Genomic DNA, 15,216 nt, shown 5'->3' with positions numbered 1-15,216 from the left:
GATGTATTTGATTCTGGTACTATGATAGATTTTAAATAACCGGTGTCAATTACAGCCCATTATTAACCAAAAAGTTTGGTTTAATTTCATCGAACATAATAATCAACTGTGAATATGCATCGGATACAAGAATGTTCAGGTTAAATATATATTAAACTCGTTTTTTTTCAAAATATTGTTTTCTGTAACGGCGATGCATATACATCAAGGACAATATATATATTCAGTCTGCGCGTTTTTATTTCTTCAAACTACCAGCAGCAAGCAAGTAATACATACATTGCAAAGCACTACGCTGAAACCGTTTAACTAAAACATATTTAGTAATAATAGGAAACGTACCAATGAAAGGAATTCAACCAATTAGAAGTTTTCGAGATAACAGCTTTATAATAAATATCAGCAACTGTCCTATTAATAAGCTGATGTATATCGTCTCGCTGTACATCACCTTGCATACAAACAACAACACGTTTATTGTTGTTTATTCTTCATTACAATTGAAAGTAAATAGTCCATTCTAAGATTCATCACAGTCAAAGCATTCAGCGTTTGTGTTTTAAACGTGATGTACACCTTATGTTGAGTTTGTTGATCTGTATAGTAGGATATTACTATTAACCTATGTGCATAGAGGCAGAACAGCATTAAAGGGATAGTGTTGAATGTTGAAAATAACACACACTACAAATTTTACACAATAATTCGATGAAGTTTTATTAAAAACTTACAACTATTTGAGTTTGACTGGAATGAGCATAACAAAGCACACATTAACATTAACACAGTTAAGGTAAAATGTGTGTATAAAATAGACTTACCAGATATTTTTGCACGTTACAAACTGGTATAAAATAAGGTATTCTCCTCGATTATGTTTTTAAGCACGAGAGACACAATCTTCTACAGGAAGATGTCACTATATACTATGGGCACTAACTAATCTGCAGTAAATTTATACACAGAAATGAACGATACGTTGATATTCCGCTATCGATTTGAAATATTTCTTTAATATAACTCATCTTTAATTCCTCTAACAATTTAAGTATTAGTAATGACTATGAATCAGCTGTTCCGCTGTAAATTTGAATATGCTATTTCAATTATATATCGTTATTGCGCTATATGATATTTAAATTTGGAGAAGAAAGTCATTATGCATGTTTATATGACATTAAAAGGTATTACGCTGCTCCGTTATGTAGTTAAGTACGATACAAATTAAATAAGAACATGTTATTCCGTTATTTGTTAAATACAATTTCTGAACGGGATCTGCATATTCAATTCCGCTGTATATCTGGAAATGATTAAATGTTTTACAATGAATGGAAACACACCATTCCGCTTTATATTTTAATATATATAAACAATAAGAATTTAATATTCGAAACACACCAACTGTCGTCAAGTCATTACGATAAATTTGTAATACAATTATTTATGACTCAGTGAATTTATATCTCTCCTTAGAATTGTAAAACTGAAAAATATTTTTTACTCGGTTAAAAACATATTGTAATAAAGTAGGATGCGAGTGTACAATGTTCATATCGCAATACAACGACACGAAAATGCACACGGTATGTCCCTTTAAGTTCCATAAAATCACTACCACAACTGATGTAAATATTATTGATACGCTACATATTCGATGCATAGTGGTCATATGTCTTTATTTCTAACGTTACACTTGGCCGCTGACAGCTTTGTCGGAATAATTAATTAACATCGTTAATTGTCAATAAACGCCGTGTCGAACACTGACCATGCGGCAGTATAACGTTGACGCGTTGGGATGAATAACATGTTTATTAATTCAGTTTGACATGACACATGGCCTTTCTTGTGTTTTTTTTGTTTGAATTTCCAGTGTATATAATAAACGATCTATTGACTAGGAATAAGCGATTACTTATTCTAAATTCTTAAATCGCTGAGAAACAACATAACGCAGCGTTTTAATATAAAATTTATAAAAAGCAGAAATAATCGCATATACAAGGAAGTATTAGAATATATTTATTTACAGTATGTTATACACACCGTGTAAAGAGTACAGTGTAAACATCTTAAACCAATAATCCATGTTTGTTTAACTATGCACAATACATAATACTATAAGAAACATGTATACACAGGATGGTGCAATGTGATCCAATATAAAACATTATTAACATAGGCCTGATGGTAATTTTGGGCGGGCTTGTGTTTTTTTGTCAATTTCAAGGCCAAAAATTATGCGATTAATTGGCTAAGAATAACCGATACATTACACCAAACGGCCTTCTAGGCGTCTTATATCGTTGAGATGCAGAAATAATCACGCATATATGCAAGTCTAAGCGTTAGAATACATATTCAAAGTACGAGATAAATACCATATCCTCAAAGCAATACATGCATCGTAAAACAAACTTATTGGTAACTATGCAAAAATATATGAAACTACACGAATCATGTATGAACAAGATGGTGTTATGTGATTCAATGTAAAACAGAATTTACATAGTTCTATTTGTAATTGTATACTTGATTCATTTGGGAACAATCCGTTTCTGAAATAACTAATGGCTAAGATAAAAGATCATACCTTTGTCGTTGTTTATAAATGTGTTCTTATAAGTTCGGAAGTCTTCAAAAAAGAAAGTTTAGTAAAGTCACTTAAAGTTCATCGTATATCTTTCTTATTCTTCGCGCATGACTTGATATAATTTTACTGTACTGAAAAAATGATATATTGTAATCAAGGTGTTAAAGTGTTGACTAAAAGAATCAAATATTATGTCGATCATAAGAACACTAGGTTTTCGCAGGAAAAAAAGCAGGTGCTTTCATTTCGGATAGCGACGTTCTTTCTAGCCCGATACAAATGTTGACGAATTTTGTTGAATGAATGGTACTCATTATTGAGCAGTTCATTAACTTCCTCCTAAAGAATATCGAGCGATGTTATAATACATATTTTTAGACATACAGAAGATTGTATTTTGTTTAAAGATATACCGTAAAAGTTTACCATTTCCAATTGTTATTTCCGATATTTATAAATGTATCTTTGTTTATCTGTTTAAAAGTAACTCATTTTACAACCAAACATATGTAACATTAAGTATTAATATATAAGGATTATTACAAAATTACATGTAAAAAATCATGAACCACACTTATACTCGTAATTCTATTGAAACTAAGAAAAAATACGTTTAGTTTAAAAATACGTCTGTGTGTGTGTGTGAAAAACACAAACTTCAATAGTGTTTTAATAACATAATGTAATATTGACAAAGAAATAAATATACAAGATACCAATACCAAGTTCGGATAAAAATCCAATTTTATGTTATCTTAAAAAAAATCAAAACCCTTTTTTGAAATGAGAGCAATGTTGTATTTGACAGAGATACTCCCGCACTTCTACAAGTGATATAACACAGTTCCCCGTTTAAGGACGGTAGAACTCCATTTGCGACCAAATAATACCGGAAATTAAGGTCAATCCTTAAATACCAAAGTTAACAACATTGAATGTCTTTGATATCATATGTTTGAACAATTGATTAAAAGTTCACGCAAAAACAATTATTTAAAAATATTTGTATTCATTGTTTCATTATTATAAGATGATGTTTTTTTTCGATTTCACTAAACTACATGTTATTCAAACCGTTTACACAAAAATCATCAACATTACATAAAACTATATTGGTCTCATATAATAAAACTTAATAAAGTATCACCCGAACTACCTAAAATACAGTTCTTATATTCTCTGTATTTAAAGTTAACACATCAAACACATGAATCAATTATATTTTATATGGTAAATTTTTTATTCAAAAACATATTTGATTATCCTATTGAATATAACCTATGTAATATAAAAAGCGATCTAGGCAAAACATGTATTCTCCAACCCTTTCAGTTTGTACAAATCGTTAATGGTTTTAATCGTTTACCAATAGTCATAAGCATGGCATAATATATTAATATCGAATCCAACGACGCTTTTACAACCATTGGCAACCCGAGAATACGTTTACCAATCAAGGCGTTCATCCTATTATGTTTGTAATATTTATATTTGATTATACCAAACAAATATACAACCGGTATTTGTTCAGCTATCTTTATAAAACAGCCATGTCGGCATTACACATTCTTCAATTTCGGCATGACGTGCACAGCTATATAAAGACGAGTCATGTTGTAAAAAATATAGTGTGTGATGGAATATGAAGATTAACACCGCGTTGGTTTAAATCACTAATAAACAAGACGTAATAAATACGAAACTAATCGTGTGACACCGAATGTGTTAAACTAGCTAAGATACAAACTGTGCATTTTCATTAAGAACAAATATAGTTGTATGCTTGAAAGTTATTATAAAAAAAAACACAACAAGCGGTTGCGTATTCATCCTTTTCACTACATTGGCATCTTTAAATAAGTGTGTCAGTGTGTCGCGTTAGTTTGTTAGTACCTTTAAAACCATTTTATCAGCAGTGTTTTACATTAGTTATGATAGCAATATTGATAAACGATACAATCATGTTTGAAGAACAAGTTGAAGGATACGTTTGAATCAGTTATTGTGATTTTGAAAGCAACTTGTGTTTCTGGTTAAAACGTTTTAAATGATATGTAATGTTTCGCTAAGCATAGGCAAATGGAACTACATATGTTACTTGCAATAAAGAATGTGACTAGTTTCTTCGCGGTGCATATGTTAAAGCATTTAATGACTCTTACCATTAAAATGAAAAGTTACTGACAGTGATGACTCAGAATAATGTTTTTATTTATGCTACTAATTTGAATTATAATAAAATCTAAATTATACGAGTAAACGGGGGGGGGGGGGGAATTAATAACAACGTATTAATTATATAAATCCAACGGAATACACATACTTAAACATATAAATCATGAAAATGAATTGAATTACATTAATAATGCAATACAAACATACAATAAGATTGCATTCAAATATTAATAAAATCTACATTATACATTTAAATTCGATTAATAGAAAATACAATATATTTTATAAATTAAATAAAATGATGATTATACAATTTAAATGTAACTAGATCACATTTTTCAGAAACGCTTGTAAATGAGTTTACTAACAATATATACTATTTGAAATATTCTTAATAATTATATTAGTAAAAAAATATTGAATATAACAGTTTGTCTTCCCAGTTATTGGATGGCGGGACCTTTAAAATTTACAGCTTATTGAATAGCAATGGGCAACTGGTTCATTTTACATTACTCTTATTTTAAACGATTTGTTAGTTATGCACTTTTTATCGACGTAAAACGTCACGCAGTTAGGTTACGGATTTCATTGATGATTATCCATAAATGTATCGATATTTTTTAACATTGTTCTGACTCAGGAGGGTAAAGTTCGTTGTTTGAATAAATAAATCCATTCATGTCTTTATAAGTTATATGACATATGTTTGTAAAGTAAGCATTTTGCAAATCCGTCAAGTCATAATTTAATTCATTTAATTTAATTCATAAACTAACAAATAGAACACCTCACACAAATACCAATTTGCGGTCCTATCCCGTCATTGTTATTGCAAACGTGTAAAATCGAACTGCTATCTTAGTCATTTTATTGCCATCTTGTATGATTCGTGTGTCTATCCGCGTCAAACTTCAGGTTATCATGGTTTTATCGTGTCCCCTACTCCGTAATAAGTAAGCTATTATGGTCAAGTCATACCCTATTCACCCATGCTCATATCAGTTTGGTAAAGTCTTGACCTTTTCCATCAATTCTCATGTAACTATGGTGAGGTTATGTCCATACTCATCAATCATTATACATGCTCGTAAATGTGTATTCTTACCCCTACATGCTATTGTCTCTATGATAAAATCGCGTCCCTATCACTTTTTGCACGTGTCTCCGTATATATATATATATATATATATATATATATATATATATAGTTTCAGATTGGGTAAAATGGTGGGTCAAACGTCCATTCTACCGCCGTATTGTTGGGTCTTTAGTCGATTGTCGGGTCCCAAAGTCGATTATCGGGCCCTTGGACCCGACAGTTGAAGACCCACTTAAAAAACTGCTGCTTAACATTCTCATCACTATTTTCAAATTCAAATTTGCATATGTTATTTTACTCGAATTGTCGGGCCTATATCTCCCATTAGCACACATTAGGTCAAACTCCACACAGCAGTTACTTCCCTTGGGCATTCGCCAATCATTAATGTCTTTTTCTAGAATAAGGGAGGCCACTGCGTATGAGATTGACCAACCTCGGCGCAGTGATTTGACGGGAACCAGCATAGCAACGAACGACAACTCTGTAATAAAAATTGCCAATTTTCGCGGTTAAACTTAAAGAGGTAAGTTGCGATAATATTTATTAGGTTTATTTATATTTTTGGTTATTAAAATTATTCTGCAAATGACTGAATTTAAACTGAAACTGCAACCAATAATTAGGACACTGTTTCTGAAGTGTTTGCTGACAATGAAAACATATTTCAAACATGTAAAGCCGTGGCACGAATTTAGGTGACAACCTTGTTACCGCAAACAAACAAATGTAACCTATAATCTGCATTTATGGTGGACGAACCAGTTATCGAACACCTAAGAAATTAAGTTAAATTTGCAAACACTTAAAATAACAAAAACAATTTGTTTTAACAAATAACTAACAGTTCAATCATTAAATAACTTATCTGTAAAATTTTCAAGCAAATATCCGTCAAGAATTCATAACAATGATTCCTTGTTTATTGTCACCTCTAGCAGACAAAACAAAATGGCGGCCGATGTAAACATGACCTATTACCGAACAGTTCATAAATACTACTCCAGTGAATATAAACAAACATGAAACTGAACATTTTTTTTTGAAACATGAAAATTAACAAAATTAGAAAAGCATGTAGCTTTGAACACAAAAACACAAGTCTATTCCTCTGCAATATTGTGGCAAGGACAATAGAACGGGTCATTTCTCCTAACAACATTTGTGGCTGTGCAAAACTGCAAGTGCACCCAGTGGCTACAGTTATCAAAGTCACACTTGGCCCACTTTACAAATATCAATGATACGCAGTTAGCAAGTTCTTTTGGCTGAAAGAGGCTGCATACACAACAAGTTTCATCATCATCTTCATCTTCAGAGGATTCAACATCAGTGTTTAGATGGGAGGGTCCAGGCTCTGGGTAAGTGTGTTGTTTTGTTGATTGTTTTTTTTTCAGTTGTTTGTTCCTTGTTTGTGAAGCTGTTTCTTTTGTGGGCATAAGCTTCGAATGTTTGTTGGATTGTTCAGTTTGTTGCTTGTTTTTCTGTTCATTTGTTGTTTCAGCTCTTTCCCTGAGTTTCTGTTCAATTATCGGATCTGTTATTTCTTTGCCAGATGTAAATTCAAGAATGTTATTCTTTTTCTTTGCATTGTTGAATTCTTTCTTTTTGTTAATGACAACTTCTGCTTCATAGAAGAAAACATCAGGATTTCTTTCATGCATGTTTTTGTTGATTTCAGGAACAGATGGTTCAGCAACATATGGTAGCGAAGTGGTAAAATGCTCCTTGCTAACAGCTGACTCGTCAACAGGAAAAACACCTGATTTCTTGAAGGCAGATCGAAGATTTTCCACAGACAATGCTGCTACGTATGCAGCAGATCCAAGAGGAGCAACATTGTACCTTGTTATTTTTGTAGAGGGATTTTCTCTGATAAATCTGTGACACATGGAGTTGTAGATTTTTTGAAGGGGTCCAAAACAACCCACATCAAGGGGTTGAAGGACATGGCTTGTGTGGGCCGGTAAGATGAATAGAATAATGTTATTCTTCTTTGCCCAATCCAGCACTGGAACATTTATGTGGCTTTTATGACCATCAAGCAGAACAAGGATAGGCTGTGACTTGTCCACTCTTTGCACATATCTGAGGAAATGGGTGTCCATGTAGTGTAAAAACACAGCTGAATTTGACCAGCCACTGTCAGACATACACCCTGATGACCCTTGTGTAGACCTTTGTAACAGATCTGCATTCAGGCGTTTCCCTTTGAAAACAAAGAATGGTGGAAGCTGTGTGCCTAATGCGTTTCCACATCCAATTATTGTTGTAACGCAGGACCTTGACGAAGTAACTGCTGGTGCCTTCAATGTGCCACTTATTATGAATGGTGGGGTATGCTCTGTTTGGATACCTTTTTCGTCAATGTTATAGACACACTCAGGTTTGTTGTGGAGGTCATGTTTTTCAACAACGCTCATCAAATTGTTGAAATATTCATGAACATTGGCCTCTGATGTGGCTTCAGCTCTGTAGTTGGACAGTGCCCTCGGACGAACAACTCGCAACTCAGGCCATCGCTGCTGGAAACCCTTAAACCATTTCACAGACAAAGGTTTATCATTTGGCCTTTTACCAAGGAACACTGCATAGTTTGTAGCACTTGCTACAACTTCACTGATGGTATAACCATACCCAAGGGCAGCCATTGTCTTGACATGGTCAACTAGTTTGACCTCTTCTTCCTGAGAGAAGAGTGGAGCTGGTCCGGGTTTGAGGCATTCAGGGTCAATAACCCCTTTCACACGGTCCCATAGTGTAGTATGAGGAACACCATACTGTTTTGCAACAGTTCTTACTGGCAAGCCACTGTCTTTTACTTTAAGGTATGCATTGTGAAGAGCTGTTGGTGAGTAAAGACCTCTGTGTTTAATTATCTTCTTAGGATTAGACTGAAAAAAAAGAAAAACAAACTTAACTTTATGATGATCAATTGTCAAGAAAGAAAAGCTGGAATATTTTTTCGGAACTGTGCTGTAGCTCTAAGAGCGATAATAAAACAAAGTCACATGACTATCACATGACTGTCACGTGACCCGGACTCGACGAAAAAATCTACGTCTGCTGCAACCAAAATTGCAAATGGAAATACGCTTTTTGGTGTGTAAATGCACGTTTTGATAAATGCATTCAAAAAGTAATAGCAAAAAATACATAAAACCGTGTAAATAACAATAAATGCATTTCTTTTACCTGTTTTCGGCGCATTTGTTGCAAGCTTAGTGGACAAGTAGGTCACGGACTTCATAAATGACCATTTGTTTATGGATGTGACGTCATGCGCACTTTTGCGCATGCGCATATAGAACCAAAACAAACCGTCCGATATCAGGTTCTGTTCGATAATAGGTACTTACACGAATGCAGATATAGTGACATTCATGAAAGCAAGCATGATTGTAGCATAAGATCATTTCCATGCGATACAAGTTCAATATATGTTTTAGGCTGACTGCAATGGTTAGACTGGGGAAATAAATTATAAAAGAACAGAATCTTTAACCACACAAGTTGGATTAGCCTTAGTGGTACAGTCATGTTACTATTACCGGATCAGTAGCGTAATAAAGTTGTTCTGGGGAAAAGCAATAAATGGTTTAAGACTTCTTTTACATCAGTTTGATAAGGTATCCGGACAAACGCTTCCACAAACAATCACTCCTACGCTAAATTAGTTCTGGCTTCAATAACTTTAAAATTCGCTTTCTATGATTTTTGAATGGCGCGACATTAAAGTTATGGACCAACCCCAGTAGGAAAGTCAACCAGGAATATACGAAAAGTTGACAGTTAACAAAGACCGGTCCAAAACAGCTTGTAAAAGCAGTTATTGGCCCAAATCAGCTACTTTATGTCTTTATTGGAAAGCTTGACATTTTTCACATTTAACTGAGATGTTTTTTTACAAAATACTATCTTAAACATTTAACATTTATCTTTTCTGCTCTAACATATAGACCAGTTGACGAGTGAAGTCACGCGCACCTGCAAATATTACACTCCGCCCACTGGTTGGCAAAAAGAGGTGAAATTCATATAAGCGCATATAGAGAAAGTTGAAATAATAATCGTTTTTATTGATAATCATGCACTATATCAAATATAATTTTACTAACTATGTCTGAATTAAACATAAGCATGCAAGGAAATGCATTTTTGGAACGATTATATTGTTGTTATTATTTGTTTTTACTATAAACGAAATCTGGAATGGAACACAATATACGTGCGCGGTATGCAGTTACCATAAAAATCTCTACTTGGCACATCTTCGCGACCATTTTTTAGATAAAAAATTCTCTGATATTGAAATTTTTTCAGAATAAAACAAATTTAATGAACGAACAAACATAAGGATGTAAACAAACAGCAAATAGATCGACTTTATGTACGCAACATATAGTAACTGATTTGAACATGCCTGTAAAAACTTGCCTTGTTACACATTAAATAAATTCTCTTGATAAATGTAATTGTTTTTATTTAATTATTCACACCAATTTTGACACTCTTTGTTTCAGCGTTTTTAACCCGGTGTTTTATTGCACCTTTGTTCATCATAAAGCGATTATCTCGTTATGATCGGATACTGTCCAAACAATTACAAAGAACACATGGTGTGATAAATCCAGGGACCTATTCTTGGCCCCTGCATAAACCACATGTGGCATACAAGTGTCTGGTCATTAAACATCATTTATGATACCTCCATGTCATCTCTTGGCATATTGAGCGATTATCAAAGCAAAATTGTAAAGCCAAAATACGAAACAGTTGCTTTAATAAAATATTTGAACATATTAAAAAATGAAGATATTTGTCCGAAATGGATTAACAGGAATTAGTGTATGTATATATTAGCCTGTTTCATCATAATAATAGAGTGTTAATAAGTATAAATTAAAAATATTGTGCAATTTCATTGCTACACAATTAACGTATTTAACGAGTACAGGCAAATGTAAACTCGGCTATTCATGTTAAGATTGTACGTTTCTGTAGTGTACGAAATGACATGAAAACAAGCAAACAACAAAAGGGTAAAAAATACTTGCGTAAAATAAATTAATAATAATAAATATATAGATATATTTATCATAAAATGCTAGATTGTTATCACTCCTTACCACCAGTAAAGAGAGTGCATGCAAAGACAGTTTAATTTGCTTAATATGCAATTCTTGTTTTTCATATGTATGCTAAACTTTATGATATTGTCATTCGATGGAAACGAAATGGTAATTCATTCCATGTAAAATAAAATTACTACAATGTTTATAAATTGTAATGTATTCCGCTTTTAGGGCTTCGTTTTATAATTGATTAAATGCCCCTCTTGCACCTTCGCTCGCTTATGAACAATAACAATATCTGCACCACTCATAGTTATAATCGAATTAATGTATGTGTTATTATCTTTGAAATATAATTTACCAAAATCTTACAATCACAAAGAATAGGAAAGAATATTTATTGTGTTGTTTTGTTGGATTGCCAGTTTTTAGTCTGTTGTATTAATATTATTAATTCGTATTTTTATACAGAGGTAATTATATTTATGAAAATACATTTATTGGTACTAAATATTATATTTTTGCACTATTATGTAAGAGTTTTTAAGTTTATTTCGGATTTTTGTATCGTTTTATTGACTAAACAAACGACATGTATACATGTTTTACGTTACTGTAACCAGTGTTTTTTGCCAACCAGCCAGTGCGCATGCGCGGAAAATCCCGAATGTAAACAATAACATTCAACTGGTCTATCGAGAAAAACAGCGACGTGACACACATGATTGAAATGCGAATCTCCCGAGATTTCACGGTCATATGATGTTATTTCTATTTTTAGTAACAAACCATGTGCTCAATTGTTTACAAATTCAGAAAGACATTTCCCGTTTTTTTTTATAATTATTCTTGCTTGTTTTGTAAACAAATTGTAGTGTAAATACAAAATCAATGTACAAAATATTCAAAATTATCAAATTCACTTTGAAATCAGTGTTTAAATCCACCAGACGTAACTTGTTAATCACAAATAATAAATTTCAGAAAACGAAAGTAATGTTTACAATTCCAGCAAAAAATGTCAAGGTCGATCCGAAAGAATCCAAATGAAAACTCGTCACATGACAAAGCGACAATGGTGCAAAATTATGACTTTCAGGCTGATGAGAGTTATTTTCATCTATTGTAAGATGCATTTAAAACATTTGAATCTTAAAATATGCCCTGATGCAGTAATTTATATTCATTCACCAATATATGAAGGAATGTATCCAAGAAAACATACTGTCTTTGATTTATAGCGTGACATAAATCTGTCACGACTCTGGTTGACTTTCGATACAGGGTTGGCTTCAGCGTACAGATATGTCAATACTATATAAACTGTACGCTGAAGTTTCTTTAGCTAACGCTAAATTTGACAGGGCGGACATTCGCTCCTACAATGTTTTGATAGGGCGGACAGTAGCTCCTATATTATTTTGCCAACTCGGACAATCGCTTCTACATTATTTTGTCAACTCGGACAGTCGCTCCTACATTACTTTTATTCAACGGCAAAACGTTCTATATGCCTATCAAAGACTTACACCTATAATTAACCGACAATTAATTTTGCCAACTTGTTGACAGTTAGCCAATTCAAAACATTACATTTCCTACATTACATTTATTGGAATACATGTAAAACGGCCACCGGAAAAACTTTGCGAAACCGAAATTTCGCAAACTTAAGTACCATTTTTCTTAAAGATTTGCTACTTTGAGACATAGTATGCGATAAAAGTCTTATCGTTGATTAATAATTGGTTATTTTCACTCAAAAAACGCGTTTTTTTCACTATGAAATTTATAAGCAAAGTTGGGGTTCCCATGGGATTTTTGCATTTTCCCATGGGATTTTCGATTTTCCCATGGGATTTTTTCTCCCATGGGATTTTTTTTCTCCCATTATTTGCAAATGGGAGAAAAATCCCATGGGATTTTGAACATTTTAAAAAACGTGTTTTATTTGCGTTTGCAAGTATTTTAACGTTATTTAAGGACTGTATATTGGTTTTATGCCAATTATATATAAAAATATATAGTAATAAAAAAATCCCATTTTAAAATGGGAGAAAAAAATCCCATGGGATTTTTTTCTTATTTTGAGAGATTTATTCATGAAACTTTCAGAAACATCATTTTTTATGAAATGATGAACAACTACGATATTTTAATGCGTTTAGTCGTGTTTAAAAAAACCAAAAAACCCATGGGATTTTTAAATCCCATGGGATTTTTTTCTCCCATGGGATTTTTTCTCCCATGGGGTTTTTTTCCAGTGGGATTTTTCAGTTTCGTAAGCCGAATTAGTTTCTTAATGCGAAAAACAACAATAAAGGAAATAATAATTATACTTTTGAATAATAAATTGAATAATATAAAAAACATGAATATTTTTAAAATGAGTTACAATTAAAGGTTTATGCTAGTAGAACTTATCATTTCTTGTTCGAGCAGATGGTTGAGTCCAATTGGTGAGTATGCCAGCTTAGAACCAGTATAAATGCATCGCAGACAGACAACGCTGTCATACTGTACACACCGCTGAGTAACAATCTTTATTGCATTTCATTTTGCAACAGAAAATGAACTCCGTAGTATAATTGATCTTATATATGCCCTCTGCTTTCGAAAGCGTGCAACACATTAACATAACAATAAGTCCATGCCAAAAACTATGTGCAAATTCCATTCAAAGCTATATACACATTATAAAGGTCAGATGACCCGCGTCATGCGAAAATGGGTCTTATGTCATATGCGGCCAAAGTTGGTCCATCCTAGCTTGTCCAACCGCGCAGTCTGGTCAGGTACTACGCTGACTGATATATAAAGTCAAGCCATGATTCGTGGTCTCATATCCAAACTCGGTAGCTCCTGTGCGAAACTTTCACCGGAAACGACGGCACCGAGACGGGCGCTCGAACTTTGCGGATGCGCGTTATATGTTATATATAATAGCGCGATGTGTTTTTTCTTGCCTCAAATTAGTAAGCCCAATCAGCGTTTTATTGTGTTCTTTGCTTCTACTATTAACAAGAACTTCAACTGATACGAACATGAATTTTATTTTAATATGTTTATTTAATGCTCGGAAAACTCATTGTATATTTAGACTACTACTTATAAAACAAAGTCGGGTTTTCAACATCTGTTTTCGGCATATAAATTGTTATTCCAAACCAGATTTTACGCACTTTACTGTACAAAATACCGTTAGGGCCACCGTGGTTACTCATTAAAATCCAGAGGGCGAGAATGCGAGAACGCGAAAGTGCGATGACGACAGTGCGACAATACGATGGCGACAATGCGTTCGTACGATTGCGAAAACGCGCTAGTACGATGACGACAATGCGACAGTGCGACAATACAATGGCGGCAGTGCGATAGTACGGGGGCGACAATGCGATAGTCATATCGTACTGTCGCCGTGGTATCATCGCAATGTCGCCATCGTTCTATCGCATTGTCGCCATCGTATTGTCGCACTGTCGCCATCGCATTTTCGAATTGCCGCCATCATACTATCGCGTTATCGCATTGGCACCATCGTACTATCGCACTGTCGGCTATCGCCATCGTATTGTCGCACTGTCGTCATCGTATTTTCGCACTGTCGTCATCGTATTATCGCACTATCGAACTGTAGTATTGTCGCCATCGTACTATCTCACTGTCGCCATCGTATTGTCGCACTGTCGTCATCGCACTGTCTGATTGTCGTCATCGTATTATCGCGTTCTCGCATTGTCGCCATCGTACTATCGCATTGTCGCCATCGTATTGTCACCCTGTCATCATCGTATTGTCACATTGTCGCCATCGTACTATCGCGTTCTCGCGTTCTCGCCCTCTGGATTTTAATGTGTAACCACGATGGCACTAACGGTATTCCGTAATACTGCTAAAGCACAGTATGATTAGGTCACTCCCAATGCTCAAATCTCTATGTCTATTTTAGTAACAACACATGTCTATGGAAGGATATTTAGGTAAAAGTTACATCATTCGTGGTGAATATTTACATTATGACTGATGCTTATTCTAATTTGCTTTATGACAATTCCAACATGCTTGTTGTCTATTCGTTTATACTTGATGATTGCTGCAACATTACATCATTCATGAATAATATTTACATTATGCGTGATGTTTATTCTAACATGCTTCATGACAGTTCCAACATGCTTGTTCTCTATCGGTTATACTTGATGATTGTTTCAACATGCTTGGTGACTATCCAATGTTTGTGTGTTCATTATTCCTGAAACCAGTCATAA

General features: G+C 33.7%; 1 protein-coding gene across 1 annotated transcript; it reads right to left on the bottom strand.

Annotated features, from left to right (window-relative positions):
* Positions 1 to 6,782: 6,782 nt before the first annotated feature.
* Positions 6,783 to 9,229, bottom strand: LOC127847521 (uncharacterized). Its single transcript, XM_052379523.1, has 2 exons — positions 9,069 to 9,229; positions 6,783 to 8,767 (listed from the first exon to the last, which is right to left on the bottom strand). Exons 1-2 carry the CDS (start codon positions 9,081 to 9,083, stop codon positions 6,977 to 6,979), a joined length of 1,806 nt encoding a protein of 601 aa, XP_052235483.1. The 5' UTR covers positions 9,084 to 9,229; the 3' UTR covers positions 6,783 to 6,976.
* Positions 9,230 to 15,216: the final 5,987 nt, after the last annotated feature.

The sequence above is a fragment of the Dreissena polymorpha genome, chromosome 10, assembly GCF_020536995.1.
Source record: "Dreissena polymorpha isolate Duluth1 chromosome 10, UMN_Dpol_1.0, whole genome shotgun sequence".
Taxonomy (NCBI): Eukaryota; Metazoa; Mollusca; class Bivalvia; order Myida; family Dreissenidae; genus Dreissena; species Dreissena polymorpha.
The sequence above is the reverse complement of the archived record's forward strand: the minus strand, read 5'-3'. Positions and strand labels throughout refer to the sequence as shown.